The sequence below is a fragment of the Phaenicophaeus curvirostris genome, chromosome 14 (genome assembly GCF_032191515.1).
Source record: "Phaenicophaeus curvirostris isolate KB17595 chromosome 14, BPBGC_Pcur_1.0, whole genome shotgun sequence".
Lineage (NCBI taxonomy): Eukaryota > Metazoa > Chordata > Aves > Cuculiformes > Cuculidae > Phaenicophaeus > Phaenicophaeus curvirostris.
This window is the reverse complement of record NC_091405.1, coordinates 17306708-17322204: the sequence shown is the minus strand read 5'-3', so window position 1 is coordinate 17322204 and position 15497 is coordinate 17306708. Positions and strand designations below refer to the sequence as shown.

General features: G+C 42.2%; 1 protein-coding gene and 1 non-coding gene across 2 annotated transcripts in view; both read left to right on the top strand.

The window, feature by feature from the left end:
* Positions 1-15497, top strand: part of AP1G1 (adaptor related protein complex 1 subunit gamma 1) — a 41027-nt gene that overhangs the window by 15123 nt on the left and 10407 nt on the right. Inside the window, exons 4-15 of the mRNA XM_069868531.1 lie at positions 2537-2678; positions 3914-4010; positions 5065-5141; positions 8510-8605; positions 9108-9188; positions 9430-9528; positions 9919-9974; positions 10775-10888; positions 12729-12869; positions 13506-13560; positions 14724-14846; positions 15163-15252. Of these exons, the coding sequence (XP_069724632.1) occupies positions 2537-2678; positions 3914-4010; positions 5065-5141; positions 8510-8605; positions 9108-9188; positions 9430-9528; positions 9919-9974; positions 10775-10888; positions 12729-12869; positions 13506-13560; positions 14724-14846; positions 15163-15252 (1171 nt within the window). The remainder of the gene's footprint in view (positions 1-2536; positions 2679-3913; positions 4011-5064; positions 5142-8509; positions 8606-9107; positions 9189-9429; positions 9529-9918; positions 9975-10774; positions 10889-12728; positions 12870-13505; positions 13561-14723; positions 14847-15162; positions 15253-15497) is intronic.
* Positions 11922-12008, top strand: LOC138726829 (small nucleolar RNA SNORD71). Its single transcript, XR_011338486.1, has one exon. It is a non-coding gene; the product is annotated as a small nucleolar RNA SNORD71 (small nucleolar RNA).

Below are 15497 nucleotides of genomic sequence, written 5' to 3'. Positions count from 1 at the left end.
CTCTCTCCATCAACACATGCTCTGAGGTTTCAGGATCTGAAAGTACACTCCTGGCAGTGATATTTTGAGTACTTTAGGTTTTTCTCTCTTGTGTTAGAAAACTCTTCTCTTCAATTTGTTGTATGCTGTTAACCATACAAGGCTGTTCTAGTATTGTATTGGATGATCTTGTCTGGCTTCCTTAAAGGGAAGAGAATATGAAATTGTTTTTGTCCTGAAAAGGCGTATGTGGTAAACAACATGTCATATAACTACTGTTACAGAATGGCAGGTCATGTTTCTGGAGGTCATGCTAAGGTAAATAAAACGGGGAATATGAAATAACACAGTAAGCTGCTTGGACAGTACAGGGGACCTCCGGTTGTTGTGAAGAAGTCTTCCATTTCTGTAAATTAGTTGCCTTTCAGCTTGCAGTAGGAGGGAGCCAGACGAGCAGTAATGCAGCATCAATAAAGGTCCACACGTTTGGGGTTTGTTTTTTTTTTCAAATATGATCGAATTGGGATGTTTTTATGTCACTCGTAAAACTTCATAGGCTGGACTGGCCATCATATCACGGTTGTACACATTGCTGCAGCCATGTTGCTGTGTTTGTTTGACTTGTTCTGATGAGCTCTGAAGAACTCATCCAACTTAAAGGACCAAGGCCATGTACCCTGCTTTATTTTTAAGGTTGGCCTAATGATCCTTATGAGTGGTTTTCATTGGAAGCAAGGCGGCAACTTGATGTGCTGTCTGCTTGGCATCTTGCTGAAATCATCAGGCAAGAGGGGGTGGGAAATAATTCTTCTTGTTTTCTTTAAACTTTTTTCTGTCTCAGCAAAATGCTGTTAAACTGTGACTGGTTTACATTGCTGTTTAGATGAGGATGATCATCAGTGTGTTTCCAGTAACACTCCTATTCAAGATGAATAGGAGCAGGAGTGGAACAACTGGCTTCTAGTTGATTTGTCCAAATGCCTGCTTGTCTGTGTGTGGTGTCTGTTTTTATTATTATTTACTTTTAGAACATAAACCTCCCAGATATTAGCAAGTAAAGTATTGATCTTCAGTTAGGCTGTGGCCTCAATGTGTTTGGAAAGAAACTTGACAAAACTGCAGGCTTGAGCATCTGCTAACTCCAGGCCTGGTGTCCAGGAGAGGAGAGACATTGGGCTAAAGATTTTTACTTGGAATGTCATACCTGTGAGGCTCTTCCATTAGAACTCAGCTATGGAGTTAACACCTCTTTTGTTTATGCTAAAATGAACTTTTGTGGTAAGGACACAGGGAGTTTTAACTGGAAAAGGGTCGGACTGAAGGTGAGCAATACTGGTGGACAGATTCCCACCACCTCAGTGGTTTGTTTATTGCTTTCTCCTTTGGCTTCTGTAGCTGCCATTTTGGTTTGCTTTTATATAGATATAAAGATGTTTGACTTGTGGCTTTGTCTTTCATGATAGTATAGCAAGACCTAGATTTTTGATACAGAAAACGTGATCATCCTTGTGAAGCACATGCTTGCTATACACACGGCTGGATGTAACTGCCAAAAATTTGTTGGAGGAAGGAAACAAAAGCCCCAGCCCAAGCACGTGCTCTGTCCCTTCATCTGCATGTTGCTATAGCTGTTTGGTGTTGCAACCAGAATACTGTCTTGCTTTTCTGCACGTTGTGCGTGTTTGGTTATGTACCCCTGATTTCTCCTGCTCTCCCGTCATGCAGTCCTCACTTTCCTTTGCCTCCCAAACCAGGAACCATAGTTTTAACTTTTGTCGGCATTGAATCCTGGATACTGTGGCAACCTGAGCACCAAATAGTCTGGTGGAAAAGTAGTGTAGACATTGGTTTTAAAGGCTGTTGGAATTGCCATGTGGAAGCTATATAGTATGGTACTTAGTGTGGCATTGGTAGCTGGCCTCATAAATAGTATCTGCTATTTGGTGCTTTAACTTATTGACTGCTTTTTGCTTCCTTAGGCATGTAAATAGTTAAATTGCTAACAGAATTCCTGTATGGGTTACATTCAGGGTGAGAGACTGGAGGGGTTTGTGTTTTTTACTCAGAATAGAGGACACCGTTACAGATTTTTGTATAGTGTTTGGTTTGCAAGGCAGAAGCCAAAGTCTGTCCTGGAACACATTTGAGCTGAGACAGCATACAGTGTCACTGCAGGATGCGCTCCATGTTAGGTTCTTTTCTGCACACAAATTCCAAATAGGACGTTTTGGCTTTACTTCAGAAGTTTTAATGGAATTCTGTGTAGTCTTCCCCCTTCTCAGCTCAATCCCTAGATACCTACCTGTTAGTTTTAATCGAGTATTTGATCTTTACGATTAAGAATTCTGAGTAGAAGTAGTTGCAAACCCCTGTAGTACAGGCAGTCTAAGCTGCCATTGCTCCCAATGCATGCTTCCAAACAGCTGAGAATATGGAGAGTTCTTCCAGGCCACGTGTGCAGCTGGTTAGATCATTGTAGATACAGATGGCTGTTCTTGTGTGTTCAGGTTCTCTCTGTGCATGCTGACTGGCTTTTCTTTTTGTTCTCCTTTTACAGTGACCTTAATCACAGCACGCAATACGTGCAGGGGCTGGCACTCTGCACTCTTGGCTGCATGGGCTCCTCAGAAATGTGCAGAGACCTTGCAGGAGAGGTGGAAAAGCTCCTCAAAACTTCCAACTCCTATCTTAGGAAGAAGGTACTTGAGGAAACTTTTGAATGTTTTGTTATAGATTAAAACTCAAGACTGAGCAGATACCTATCTAATATCTGGAATGCTAGATGGCTTGGATCACACTGGCTGAGTATTTTCCCAGTGGGCAAGACAGAATCTAAAACTCCCTATCTGTCTACAGCAGGAATGTGTGTAATCCTCTTAAAGAATCCTCCAACAGGTGAGGTAGTTGTTTCTGTTCTGATGCCCTCTACCTTAAGGTTATTGATGGTAACATGAAGACCTGCCTGTTCAGATGTTAACCCCAAGCTTCTAGTCATCAATTTGATTTCTGTATCTTCTCAGAGAAGTCCAGAGAAACCTTGCTCATTAACAGTGCAGGATGATATCTGAAGAGAGTTGAAACTATTTGATCTCTTCTCTTGATGGCAGTGGTTTGTGAGATAGAAAGGTTAAGGGCCTGAAACTGGCAAACAATTATAAATTGTTTCGTTTCCATAGCAAGTGTGCTGTAGCATCTGAAAAGCGTAGTCACTGTTGTTCTAAATTTATCTCATTGTTAAATCTTGGGGAGGGTGGGGAGCAGTAAGATTGAGGAAGAGATGCATTGTTACTACTTTGTCTAACAGTGGATTTAGAGATTGGAGAGAAAGCAAAGATAAGAGGTATTGCTCTATTCTGGGGAGAGGTGTTCAGTGCACTTGATTCCAAGCACCTGCAGAGAATAATGTCTCCAGTGCTTTCTGCACCCGAGAAGAAGAGGCAGTGTTTTTGCAGTATCTTTTGTTTGTCATGGGACCCATCACCTGCAGGAGGAAGTTATTTTGTGGGGAGATGATATTCACGGGAAAGAGAATAAGCCATAAATTCGACATAAGTTTCATTATCTGCTTCCAATGCGTTATCCCCTCCCTAGCAAGAGGAATTCAGGCGAAAATAGCCCTATTAACTGCAAAGCCACTCTGCCCTTAACCTCACTTCTGAAGTGAATAATGTGAAAATAAACCCTTGTTAGTGGAGTATTCTTTTGTAGCTCCATGCTTCCCCCCACCCTTCTCTTCACTTGTGGTAGTTTTATTGAACTCTTCTCTGTGATGCTGCTTAGTTCCATGTGTAGTAGAGATGGAAAAATGTACCGTAATCTTTCCAGGTCTTTGTATATGGTGACAGTTGTGATAGTACATACTGTAAAAACAGTGTTACATGTTTTGAGAACATCTAGCACAGTATGAACTAACAGAGCTGTTTCTCCTGTACAGGCAGCGTTGTGTGCTGTTCACGTCATTAGAAAGGTGCCTGAACTCATGGAGATGTTCCTGCCAGCCACCAAAAACTTGCTGAATGAGAAGAACCATGGTAATATCTGAGACACCACTTGGCTAGGCTGTGCCATTCTTTATAGGATGATGTGCTTGCTATCTAAGTCTTTTGTTTGGAAGGAATTTCTGAAGCATATTTGTGTGACTTTGTTTCTTCCTATTTCTATGCAGTGAGAACAAATGTCATTCAGAAGGAAGGGATACGTATAACTGCTAGTCAGCAGAACTTTTACTTGGCATAAGTGACAAAAGGAAGTTTTCCACTATTTTTTGGTATGCTTCAGAGTGGGTGGATTGGGGAAGTGTGTGATTTTTATCCAGCACACTGCCTAAAGGGACTCTAAAGTGCTTTTTTTTAGTGTTTTTGTTTCTTTTTGTCTTCTGTTAGCATAGCACTGTAGGATTCTCTGACACATTTTTAGCAGGCGGTCCCAGGACTGTCATACCTACATCACTGTCCGGAAAGAGATTTTCTTCAGTGCTGTTTTTTCAGAGCTACATCATAAAATAGGTTCACACTTTGGGTTTTGCTAAGGCACAGGGCACACAGTAGCTGGCTGCTAGGGTGCAGACACTGACTTGACCAAGCTGTCTACTCTAGTCTTTGTCCAGACCGAGTTCTGAGGCTTGAGGAAGGCCCATTTCAGGTCATATAAGGTTGGCTGAGGTGCCCAAGTCAGAAGAGAAAATTGGGAAGCCTGAGGAACTCAGTGGCCTCAATGCAATTATTGCATGTTGTCGATCTAGAGTATTATATTACTATAGAATCATAGAATGTGTTGGGTTGGAAGGGACCTTAAATGTGTCTCTTACCATCTGACTATGTATTTAATATGCAAGTTTCTGCAGACAAAGTCCAATTTCTCTTCTCCTTTGGCCTTTAGCTGCAGCTTTAAGACATGAGCATATCACTGTCTGCTTTTCCTTGGGCACAGCTGCAAGTGCAAACGTATTTTGGGGTAGATATGTTGGATTCAAGAAGAGTATGTTTGTAACGATTTCCTGTTGTTTCCTATGAACTTTGTTATGTGTCTGGAGCCAAGGAAATTAAGTGTTGACACTTTTTTTTCTTCCCCCTCCCTCACCTGTAGGTGTTCTTCATACGTCAGTCGTCCTCCTCACAGAGATGTGTGAGAGAAGCCCAGACATGCTCGCACACTTTAGAAAGGTAAGTGTGCACTGGTAATATTGCAGAGTTAATATTCATGGGTTTGTTTGTGGTAGGTTGGGGTGGGTGTTTTGTTTTTACCAATGCATATTCTTAGTCATCTTAGTGAAAACAGTGTGCAGGTCTTCTATTAAAATCCTCAGAACTGTTTGAGTGAAGAATTTAATGATACTTTCTGCCTATTATAATTTTTTTAAAAAACCCTCAACATTAAATTTGGGCATTTTGAGTGTTTCTAACTAATACAGTTCAGTAAGTGGGTGAGTTAATGAACATCGGTCTTAAGACTGTGCAGTAGGAAACTCATGCCGCGGTTTGTTTTAAAATATCCAGTTTCATGTTCCCTTAGGGTTTTTCCAATCTTTGTACCCAATTGCGTAGTGACAGTGGCATCACAGATGCATTAAAGAGGCAAAGGTGAAAAACTGAGGCTTATACCAACACCCAAATGCCTTAACCAGAGCGACGTGGTTTTATAAACTTGGGTCAAAAATACCAATGGAAGTTCTAGTTCTCTGGTGCATGCTGTATTGCATCATTTTCCATTTTAACTGAAGAGTTTAGTGTCAAAGTCACTCTTCCCCATTTGCTTAGGGATGTTTGCTTCTCCTCCTGCCTGCACCCAGCACGAGCGTCCTTATGCTGTTTGCTGTACTTTGCTGAGCATTATTATTGCCCTGTGAAGGAATATTGATAGAAGGGCACCTGAAAATTTCATTGATTATGTCATTCTGACTTCTTGGTCAAAGAAGGAGAAATTGAATCAAGCTGGTAGAGCAGAATTGGCCAGTTTGTTTTTCTGGAAGTCTTAAGGGTGCTTGTATTCCTGGTTTTACTGTTCTTTCTTGGCTTGCCTATATCATTTGATGCAGCTCAGTATTTTGGCATGCATCTTTCTCTGCCATGGCTGTGTATGTCAGGGCAGGAATGATGGTGGGACTAGAGTCATCTTGAAGATAGCCATCTCTGCTACTAATTGCTCGATTATGATAGTTGTGGGAAATGAGAGAAGAGCTGAGCCCACAAAATGTAGGTAGTAAGTACACTTCTCCAGCTATCTCTTGTGGTTGTTTATGCTGTGAATGGTATAACATTGATCTGTCCCTAATGCCTGCTTCGTCTGTTTTGTCCCTTTTGTCTGTTTGGAAACCTGCTGTGTGTTAGAATGAAAAGGTAAGAGAATTCTTCTAGATGGTGCATGCTTCCATTGAATCCATAGCTGTTCATGAGGCAGTGCCTCTTAATGCCGTGTTTGTGATTGATGCCACTTGCTTAGATCAGTTGCACTTACCTAATGCTTTTTGTGTGCTGGGTCTTGTCTAATCACTAAACCTCTCTACCCATGGCAGCCCTGAATCTCAGTTGTGGCCTTCTCCGACTACGAGCCTACTTTCCTCAAGTGCTCTCTTATTTGAGGAATTCTTTAGGGAATTTTTTTATGCCTATGTGAACTGTAGCCCTGGACTTTCTTCTTATTACAAACTGGGCTTTGTGTTTTGCCCACATTATGGGGTAACTTTGAGTGATTCCCAAGAAGGGAGCAGAAGAGACAGTTACTTAGCTGCCAGTAAGTGGGTTTACTGTGCTGCAGAGAGCAGCTGAGTTCCTTTTCCTCAGCTGCATTGATGATATTTTTCATGGGTATAATTTGACTGCAGAAGCTTGGAGAGGGTGGCCCTCAACCGATCTCCATGGCTGTGACGTTTCCCTTTGTTTGTCATGTTCTCAGTCCTGATAACTCTTGCATGTTAGAAGGCAAAGGAGATGTTAATTGGGGTTCCAGGAGGGAAAATGTTGCAGCATCCTTTGGTTTCCTCTTTAAGGCAGATGATAGGAAATTCATGAGTCTTTTTGTTTGTGTTTTATGAAATACACATTTTCAGAGAAGTGTGAAGTTCCTGAAGAGCTAACCTAGGAATGAAAAAGATGATGGGGAAGCTCAGCTGGCTTTCTTCTTGCACTCTACCACAGATGTACTGGACTTTAGTCCAGTAGTGTGTCTACCTGCAGCCATGTGCTCTACAAGTCACATTGTGGTTTTTGCACCTTCTGCTACCATCTGCCCTGAATTGGAAGCACTGTCTTGATTCCATGTTGTCAGAAGTGATAACTTTAAGCAAGCTCTGATCTGGTTAAAATTTAGTACGAATGCAATCCCCAGCTTATAGTAAGCATAGGAGATGCAGGAGCAGCCCGTCTCGAGGACGGGAAAGCTTGTTATGTGTTAAGGGTGAATGATTCGGAAGAGTTATGTAGATTACATTTTGATAAACTGTCTTTGTCATACTTGAGAGAAAGAACGATGTTGTCCTGGTGCTTGTCGTGCTTCAGGAATGAAAAATCCACAGTGCAGCTGCTGTAACACCTCTGTCTGGTTTGTCACCTCCTCTCCAGCCAGTGTCTGGATTATTTTAGTAATACCAGCACTGAGAGGGACAGAAGGAATAAATCTTGCAGAGCTCTTCATCTCTGTTGTGCATCAGGAGTGGTTTTGCTCTTACACTTCAATGAAAACTAGTCCAGTTTGTCTTTCAACCTTAAGATTTTTTTCATAGGGTATGTTGGAAATGAGCCTCCATGAACAGTGTAATTTGCTGTTGTCTTGTGCTCACAGATCTGGCATATTAGCAGTGCTTCCATCAGTTTCTCTGCTATTATGTAGAACCCTTCTAACAGCGACAAAGCAAAGAATTTAATCAGTTTAGTGTTTCTGTTCTTGATGAGATGTCTGAGATAAAGAGGAGAGTAGACCCTGGAGCTACTTGCAGAGAAGGAGTAGTCTTACAGCAGAGCCCTGTGGGAGGCTGGAGGGAAATCCATTTTCTGCCTTATTTGGAAACTCTTGGAGAGGAAGCAGATCACAACTCTTCTTTCTAGAACCTAAGTTGGATGGGGTGTCCAACTTGAAGGAGTTTTTAATAATACTGTACTTAAAAAGATCAAAACTCTTGCCTATGTCTGGTACTTCCATGGAGATGTACACTAAAAATGAGTCAGGAGCTCATGTAAAGCCCCCACGCAAAGTTCTGGAATTTTTTACCATTTTAACAGTCCCAGCACACCACCTTTTCATGAAAAGAGGAATTTTAAGTTGGTGTTCCCTCTTGGTTTTCAACTGCCAAGCTCTGGTAGATCTGGTGTGCTAAAGATGTGACATGGTGCTCAGGTCCCAGCTGAACTGTTTCTAGTTGTGCCCTAGGTAAGCTGAGGATTCACATACCATCAGCTCTGGGCGCACGGGCTGAACTTTGTGGAAGAATCCACAGGCTGACTGACTTACAAATACAAGATTTATTCTTGGGCCTGTACTTCAAGGCTGATGGGGAGGAAGGAACAACACCCTAATGGAACAACTCTCTTCTCCACAGCTCGTTCCCCAATTAGTTCGTATCCTGAAGAACCTTATCATGTCTGGATATTCACCAGAGCATGATGTGTCTGGGATCAGTGACCCCTTTTTGCAGGTAAGAGTGAATGCAAACAGTGATTGAGGACTTTAATTCTAGTACTGTGTTTTAAGACTTTGGTCAGATGAGGTGGTTACCTCGGGGCAGCTGTGTGGATTTAAGATTTTGTCTTTGTTAGAGCTGATTGTCCAAATGCTCTTCATTACCTTTATGAAAGATACTTGCCTTAGTTTAAACAGCAGGTGTAATGCCTTGTATTACCTGAAGTTGTGACAAAAGAGAAAAGCAGCAGCCTGTGTTGGTCTTGCAAGGCTGTGCCTAGTGGATGGTGGAGGTACTCTTAACAGTTCTGGCTGGCGGGAAGAGAATGAGCACAGCATAAGCCTGTTGTTATTGGTAAAGGTCTTACTAAGGATAAGCATTTTGTCTGAGAATGGAAATCAGCAGCTTGTTTTGCTGCTTTGCTGCTGCTCAGGAGGTGTATTGGGCATTTCATGGCCGCCATGTTAAAAATACTGCCGTCCAATGAGATTTTTCTTTGCTTTATTTTGTCTAATAGGTACGAATCCTGCGGTTACTAAGAATTTTAGGACGAAATGATGATGATTCTAGTGAAGCAATGAATGATATACTTGCACAGGTGAGGTCTGCAAGGTTGAGGAGCAGCTTAAACTTTCTCTTGGTTTCTTAATAGTTGGGTTTCAGCAGCACTGGTGAGGATTCAGCTGTTTGCTGCGCTGGGTTGAGTTTTGTTGCAAGAGACACATGTTCATAGGTGTGATGCTTGGTTGCTTGGGAGTAGTTAATTATGCTGTTTGTTCTGTAAAACAGCACAAAGGGGGATCTGTGTTGGAGTCACTTATTTTGTCCCTTTTCTCCAGGTTGCCACTAATACAGAAACAAGTAAAAACGTGGGAAATGCCATTCTCTATGAAACTGTGCTGACTATTATGGACATAAAATCTGAGAGTGGACTGAGAGTAAGTTGCCTTTGCTGTGGCCTTTTTTTTTTAACTCTAAGCTTGTATTAGAGTAATTTGTATAGAAGCAAAGTTGTTTCACCTAAAAGTAGCTCTGCAGTTGGCTGTAGATAAGACTGTGGCTTCTTCAGAAAGTGGCATATATTTTTAAAAATAACATACATAAAGCAAAGCTTCCTGCTGGCTGTGTTCCCTTGAGAGCAGGAGAGAACTTGTTCCTTGTTTGTCTTAGCCTTCCCTCTGTTTAGTCAGCTTCTAGAGTTCTTTGCAGTTCTTGACCAAAAGCATAACAGGGGTAGCTTCGACACAGTTGCCTTTAAAATCATCTTGAAACAAAGATGACCAGCAGTCATCATTTTGATCGCTGACCTTCCCTCACTCTCTCTGCAGGTGTTAGCCATTAACATCCTAGGCCGTTTCTTACTAAACAACGACAAAAATATTAGGTAAGTTGTATGAAGTGCATTTTGGCAACACCCAGTTTTAAAATGTGTGAGGAGCAGTTATGTGGATTATGCTGAAGTAGGGCTTTCCAGGGTCTTTGGAAATACTGTTAGGTTGGTATGACTGTCTTGGCTTTTTTATTTCTCAGTGCATTCTTTTCTCTGTGAAAATCATCTATGGCCCTTCCTCCTTAGTTGATGAGTCTGGGTGTATGATCTAATCTTAACATGTGATTTCTTAATCTAGTCAAGTGGGGTTTTTTTTCCAGTAAGATGTGAATCTCCTTGTCTTACACAAACTGGTCTGTGAAGATATTCAAGTCAGAGATGGCACTGCAGATCTGACAAATTAGGCAGAGACTGGGTCTCCTGATTGTGTGCTGTTGGCAGCACTGAAGTCTGGTCACTATGAATCTGTGCTGTAACTGCTAAAATTAAATCCTGCTTCTTGGCATTTTGATTGCAAATCATGGGATAGGTAGAAGACACTAGCCCTGGGAACTGCAACTCATGCTAGTTTTGAGTGTAGAGGCCTAATCTTTGTTTTGTCTCCTCAATCTTCATGAAGACTGGACAAACGGCATGAGCCCAGGAATTGGGATGGGTGCTTGTCCAGGCAGCAGGACGTTGTTTGACGTGTTAGTTCTGTGTGGTAACTCGCTAGACAGTACCCTGGGAGATTTCTGGTCATTACCGAGTACAGTGGAATCCTGTTCTCTTGCAAAGAGTTTTGAGGGCAGTGAGTGTGCGTAGATATTTAATGCCTACTGTCAACTATTTATCACCTTATGTCCTTATCCCAGATATGTAGCTTTGACGTCATTGTTGAAAACTGTGCAGACAGACCATAATGCAGTACAGCGGCATAGAAGCACGATTGTGGACTGCCTGAAGGATCTGGATGTGTCCATTAAAAGGTAACTGAAGTACCAGTGACAGACTGTCCCCATTGACAGCCTGTGGAGAGCGAGCAGGGCGTGGGGGAAAATGGCAGTAACCTTGGGGCACTGTCAGTGAGACTAGTACTAATGAGTAGTATGGGTCATACTTCAAAGGAAGTAATGAAGATGCACAGCCATGTTCTTTGGGAAGCTGTTTTTACATTTTACGCATCTTGGATTGGGGGGGGGGATTTTCTGTTTTGCCTGAATTTTTCCAAAATGGAGTCCCAATGACAATCACATTGTGTGCTCATAACAAGATGAAAGCAGCCATAAACCATGCTCCTAATCAAAGCTACCCTGACACGCTCCAGGTTGTATGGCACAGGCAGTGCCATGTTGTCTTGAAGCAGTGTTAAGCAATCCAAATAATGTATTCTGGATCAAATTTGATTAGGTGATGGTAGAATTCAGATATACTTGGTTGTTCGAGTAATTTCTTTGGAAACCATGTCCGGTTATGCATTCTTGATGTTCATTTGTTATTTAAATAGTGGTATGTTGCTGCTTCTCTGGGCAATGGGAGCATTTGCAGCCTTGCTTCTCACTACAGGAAGACTTTTTTCTGATACTTAGTCTAAACAACTTCAATTATGTTCCTTTTACTTATAACAGTAACTTTCTCCTGTTTGTCAGACACTCTTGAATTGTTTGATCTCATTTTTGCCCAACCTATCTAGAATACAGCACTAAAAATCTTATAAATCGAGTCTTTCAGCCTCTGGATTGCTTGCTCATTCTTTCAGAACTCTTTTCCTAATCATTGCTGTTTCTATAACTGGCCGTCTGAGCTCAGTGCAGCATATGACGTGTCAGTGATGGGGACAGTGGCATCTTGTGGACTAGTTTGCTACAGTCAGAGTTCATGAGCTCTGTTTGGTGATAGGTATCCTGTAATCTGGTTTTACAGTGGCAATTTATCCCAAAATACCAATTTGTGTCTTAGGTGCTGAGCAATTCAGGCAGCTGTTGCTATTTGGTCTCGGAGCCAGCATGAGGTTCATGTCTCAGTGCTATTGGAGGATGAAGCCTATGAGTGATCCATCAGCAGAGCATGATATTGCTATGCTGACACTCGTGCTGCTGACAATGCACTGTTCTCATTGAAGCACTTTATTGACTCGATGTCAGAGTCCCCACATAGCAAGTTTCCCTCAAGTCCCAGCCCTTGAAAGGCTGTATACCTGGTTTTGGTCATCCAAAGCATGGCCTGTTCTCATCGTGTTTTAACCATTGCAGCGCATCTTTGGTCCATACAGTGTAATTGAGAATGGCTTTGCTGTTAAATTGAAATCTTTTTTTTGTCTGCTTAATACGGTCAAACTACATGATCAGAAACTTTGTGACAGAAATGAGATGTGTAATATGATTGAAGGTAAGCAATACCTGTTGAGATAAATGCTTGGTATTAAGATTGCAGAGTACATCTGAGGTCTCTCCTGGATCCCTGAAGCTGGAGAAAGCGTGTTGTAGTGTGGATTACTTGCTTATTGCAGCTGTGTGTCAGAAATAACCAGCATGCGAAAACATGTACTTGTGACAGACCTTAATGCTGAGGGACTCTGGTTGCTGAAAGTTATTTCTAGCCTTTAGAAACATCTATCCCCACACTCCCTTAGTTTTTTGGGGGATAGGTATTTATTGGCTGCCCATAAACAGGAAAATAATGGTACATTTAATGTGGAAGGCTTTTCTCGCAGAACTAATAATTATTGCTGTCTTTGTAATTAAAAAGTAAATGCAGTTGAGTAGCTGGACATTTTTTTTTACTTCAGTAGCTGAAGATACGTTACTCGTTTTCTGTGTCTTCCCCTAGACGTGCAATGGAACTGAGTTTTGCTCTTGTTAATGGGAACAATGTCCGTGGAATGATGAAGGAGTTGCTGTACTTCCTAGATTCCTGTGAACCAGAGTTCAAGGCAGACTGTGCATCTGGAATATTTCTTGCAGCTGAAAAGTATGAGCTCAATTTACTTGCTATTATTTTTTTTTTTACATCCTCAGATTTGTGAGTATTTTGTGTGTTGTTCTTCCCCCTTCTCACTCCCTCAAGAGAATATGTTGATCGTCTCTTCTCCATTTGCTGTTCTCTGTGTGATTTAGCTCAGTCTGAGGAACAGGACACTAGTGTGTCCCATGTGGATAGTCCTCATGTCACTAAACCAGTCTAGTAGATCTCTGCTGCACCTTGGAATATGTATTGTGCTGACGTCCTGGCCCTGCCCTCCTCGCACACACAGAGAATTCTTTCTCATTAGTTGTACAAGTGAGATGATCTCATTACTGCTGAGCCGTTGTAAACTGCGGCCTGACTTTGAGATACTGTATATGCAAGGTATGGCTGCACTGTATTATACAGGCTTGTATATACATCCAGCTTTCCAGTGTTGGCAGTAGTACAAAAAAGTCAAAGACTGAAGTGTCTGGTGTTTTGTTTTGTGTTGGGGAGGTTGTGTGTGTTTTGTTGGTGCCCTCCCCCAGGGAACAGTTGGCTAGGGAGTAACTGGATGGGGAGGTTCTGACAATGGTGGGTTTCTTGCTGATGTTGAAGGTTGGCGGTTATTGCTCTAATTTGTTTTCTTAATTTTGTCAGATATGCTCCTTCCAAACGCTGGCACATAGACACAATTATGAGAGTCTTAACGACGGTAAGTGGAATTGCCCACCTTGAATAAGACCACATACACACTTTTTCATTCTGTAGGAAGTTACTCCGCATCAGGTTGGAGATGGCTTTAAAGGCTGGCAGGTAGCAAATGCTTGATACTTGGGTAGGCAGTGTAGTCCCTGAGGCAAAGGAGTGGGAAGAAGATTCTTTTATCAGTGTAAGTGTTCAAAAATTTGAGAATTTCATCAAGAAGCAAGTCTGGCTTGTGTGCTATTTTGCTATCCTAGAACAGAGAAAAATAGATTCTTCTCAACTGAGAATTGATTTCCATTAGAAGGTTGGCTGTGAGAATTGCTCTCAGATTACTTCCTTCAATAAAGTAACTTCCTTCTCTGGACTGCTAGAGAAAGCATTTATAAAGCTGTATTATTGAAACTGCCTGCTGCAGACTCTTAGAGATAAACATCCTATTCAGTTTAGCAGACGTAGAGCTAACACAGAAAGATGGCATCAGCTGTCTTTGGCTGGGTGGATTCTCAGTTAACCTTATTGGGCTTACTTAATTTCCTTCTTTTTTCATGTGCTGCTCTCTGTGCCAGAGGAGGGCCTAAACAGGGCAGGTTTTGAACAATATGCATCTTCCCTTCAATACCAAAGCTTTATGATTGTGTATTTCTCCACATGCTTTCCTGGCCTTAAAGTGGGCTTTTCCCTCTGAGTTCTGTGTTCGTATACTCTAACCAAAGAGTGAGATGCAGTCAAGTTCCTGGGTGCTGTGCTTATTTGGCATAGAGTCTGGCTTTGAGCAAGCAATGGAATAAGCTGTGTTCTGCCCCCAGAGTGTTTTTAGACTTAAAGCCTTCCATTTAACAGAAGTTTTCTGTGTTGCTTTTTGTTCCTTCTGTAACACAAGCCTTTTATGTGCACACTTTATCCTTTTGACAGTTTCAGGATATCTGTAGTATGGGTTTCTCTGGGTGTAGTTGAGTGCACTGTGAAAATGCACTGTCCTGTACTTCTCCCTATCTGAGCCTGCTTAAATTCAACCATAGAGCGCTTGGGGATGAGGAGATTGATTTTTATTTCCATGCACATCAGGTGGCTTTGTGAAGGATATCAGCAGATACTGGGTGTTACTGAGAAGCTGGATAGTGAGACCTAACAGCCTTTATCTGTCTCTTGAATGTACAATTGTTCTTGCAGGCAGGAAGTTATGTTCGTGATGATGCTGTTCCCAATCTGATTCAGCTAATAACGAATAGTGTGGAGATGCATGCTTACACCGTGCAGAGACTCTACAAAGCCATCCTTGGTGATTACTCCCAGGTACTACCAAACGTGACCGTCTTTGGTTTCCTTGTTGTACCGCAATAAGCGTGTTTGCTAAGCAATGTCACGCTGCCTAGCTGCAAGGGGCGGGTTATGGAAGGAGGCCTGTATGTCTTCTGTAAGTTCACCTTCTTTTAATTTTCTCTAATTCTCTTATGGAATCCTTGACTGAATCAAATACTCCCGTTTCCTCTGTTGTGGAAAAATTCCGTGGCTGAAAGGAGGGTTAAGCTTGCTCTGGGAAATGGTGATGATTTAATTTATCATACAGGCATCTATTTGTCTATGAGGCATCTCATTTTTCTTCTAACAGCAACCCCTGGTGCAAGTGGCCTCCTGGTGCATAGGGGAGTATGGAGATCTTCTGGTGTCTGGTCAATGTGAAGAGGAGGAGCCAATACAGGTAGAGTTCAGCAAAGGACAACCCGTGTGAGGCTGGAGCTGCTTGATGCTGGCTGTGTGAGGGGAGTGCTTGCAATGGATGTTTTGCACTGTTGTCCGTGATGGTGATGGACTCTGGACAGGAATCTGCTTCCCATGCTACAGGCATGGGCTGCATAAACACTCGCTGTGAGGAGCGCAGCTGCAGTTGACAGAGTGGTGTGGTTTCAGTGCTAACCTGGCTTGCAGCCTATCTGCTGGGGTCTT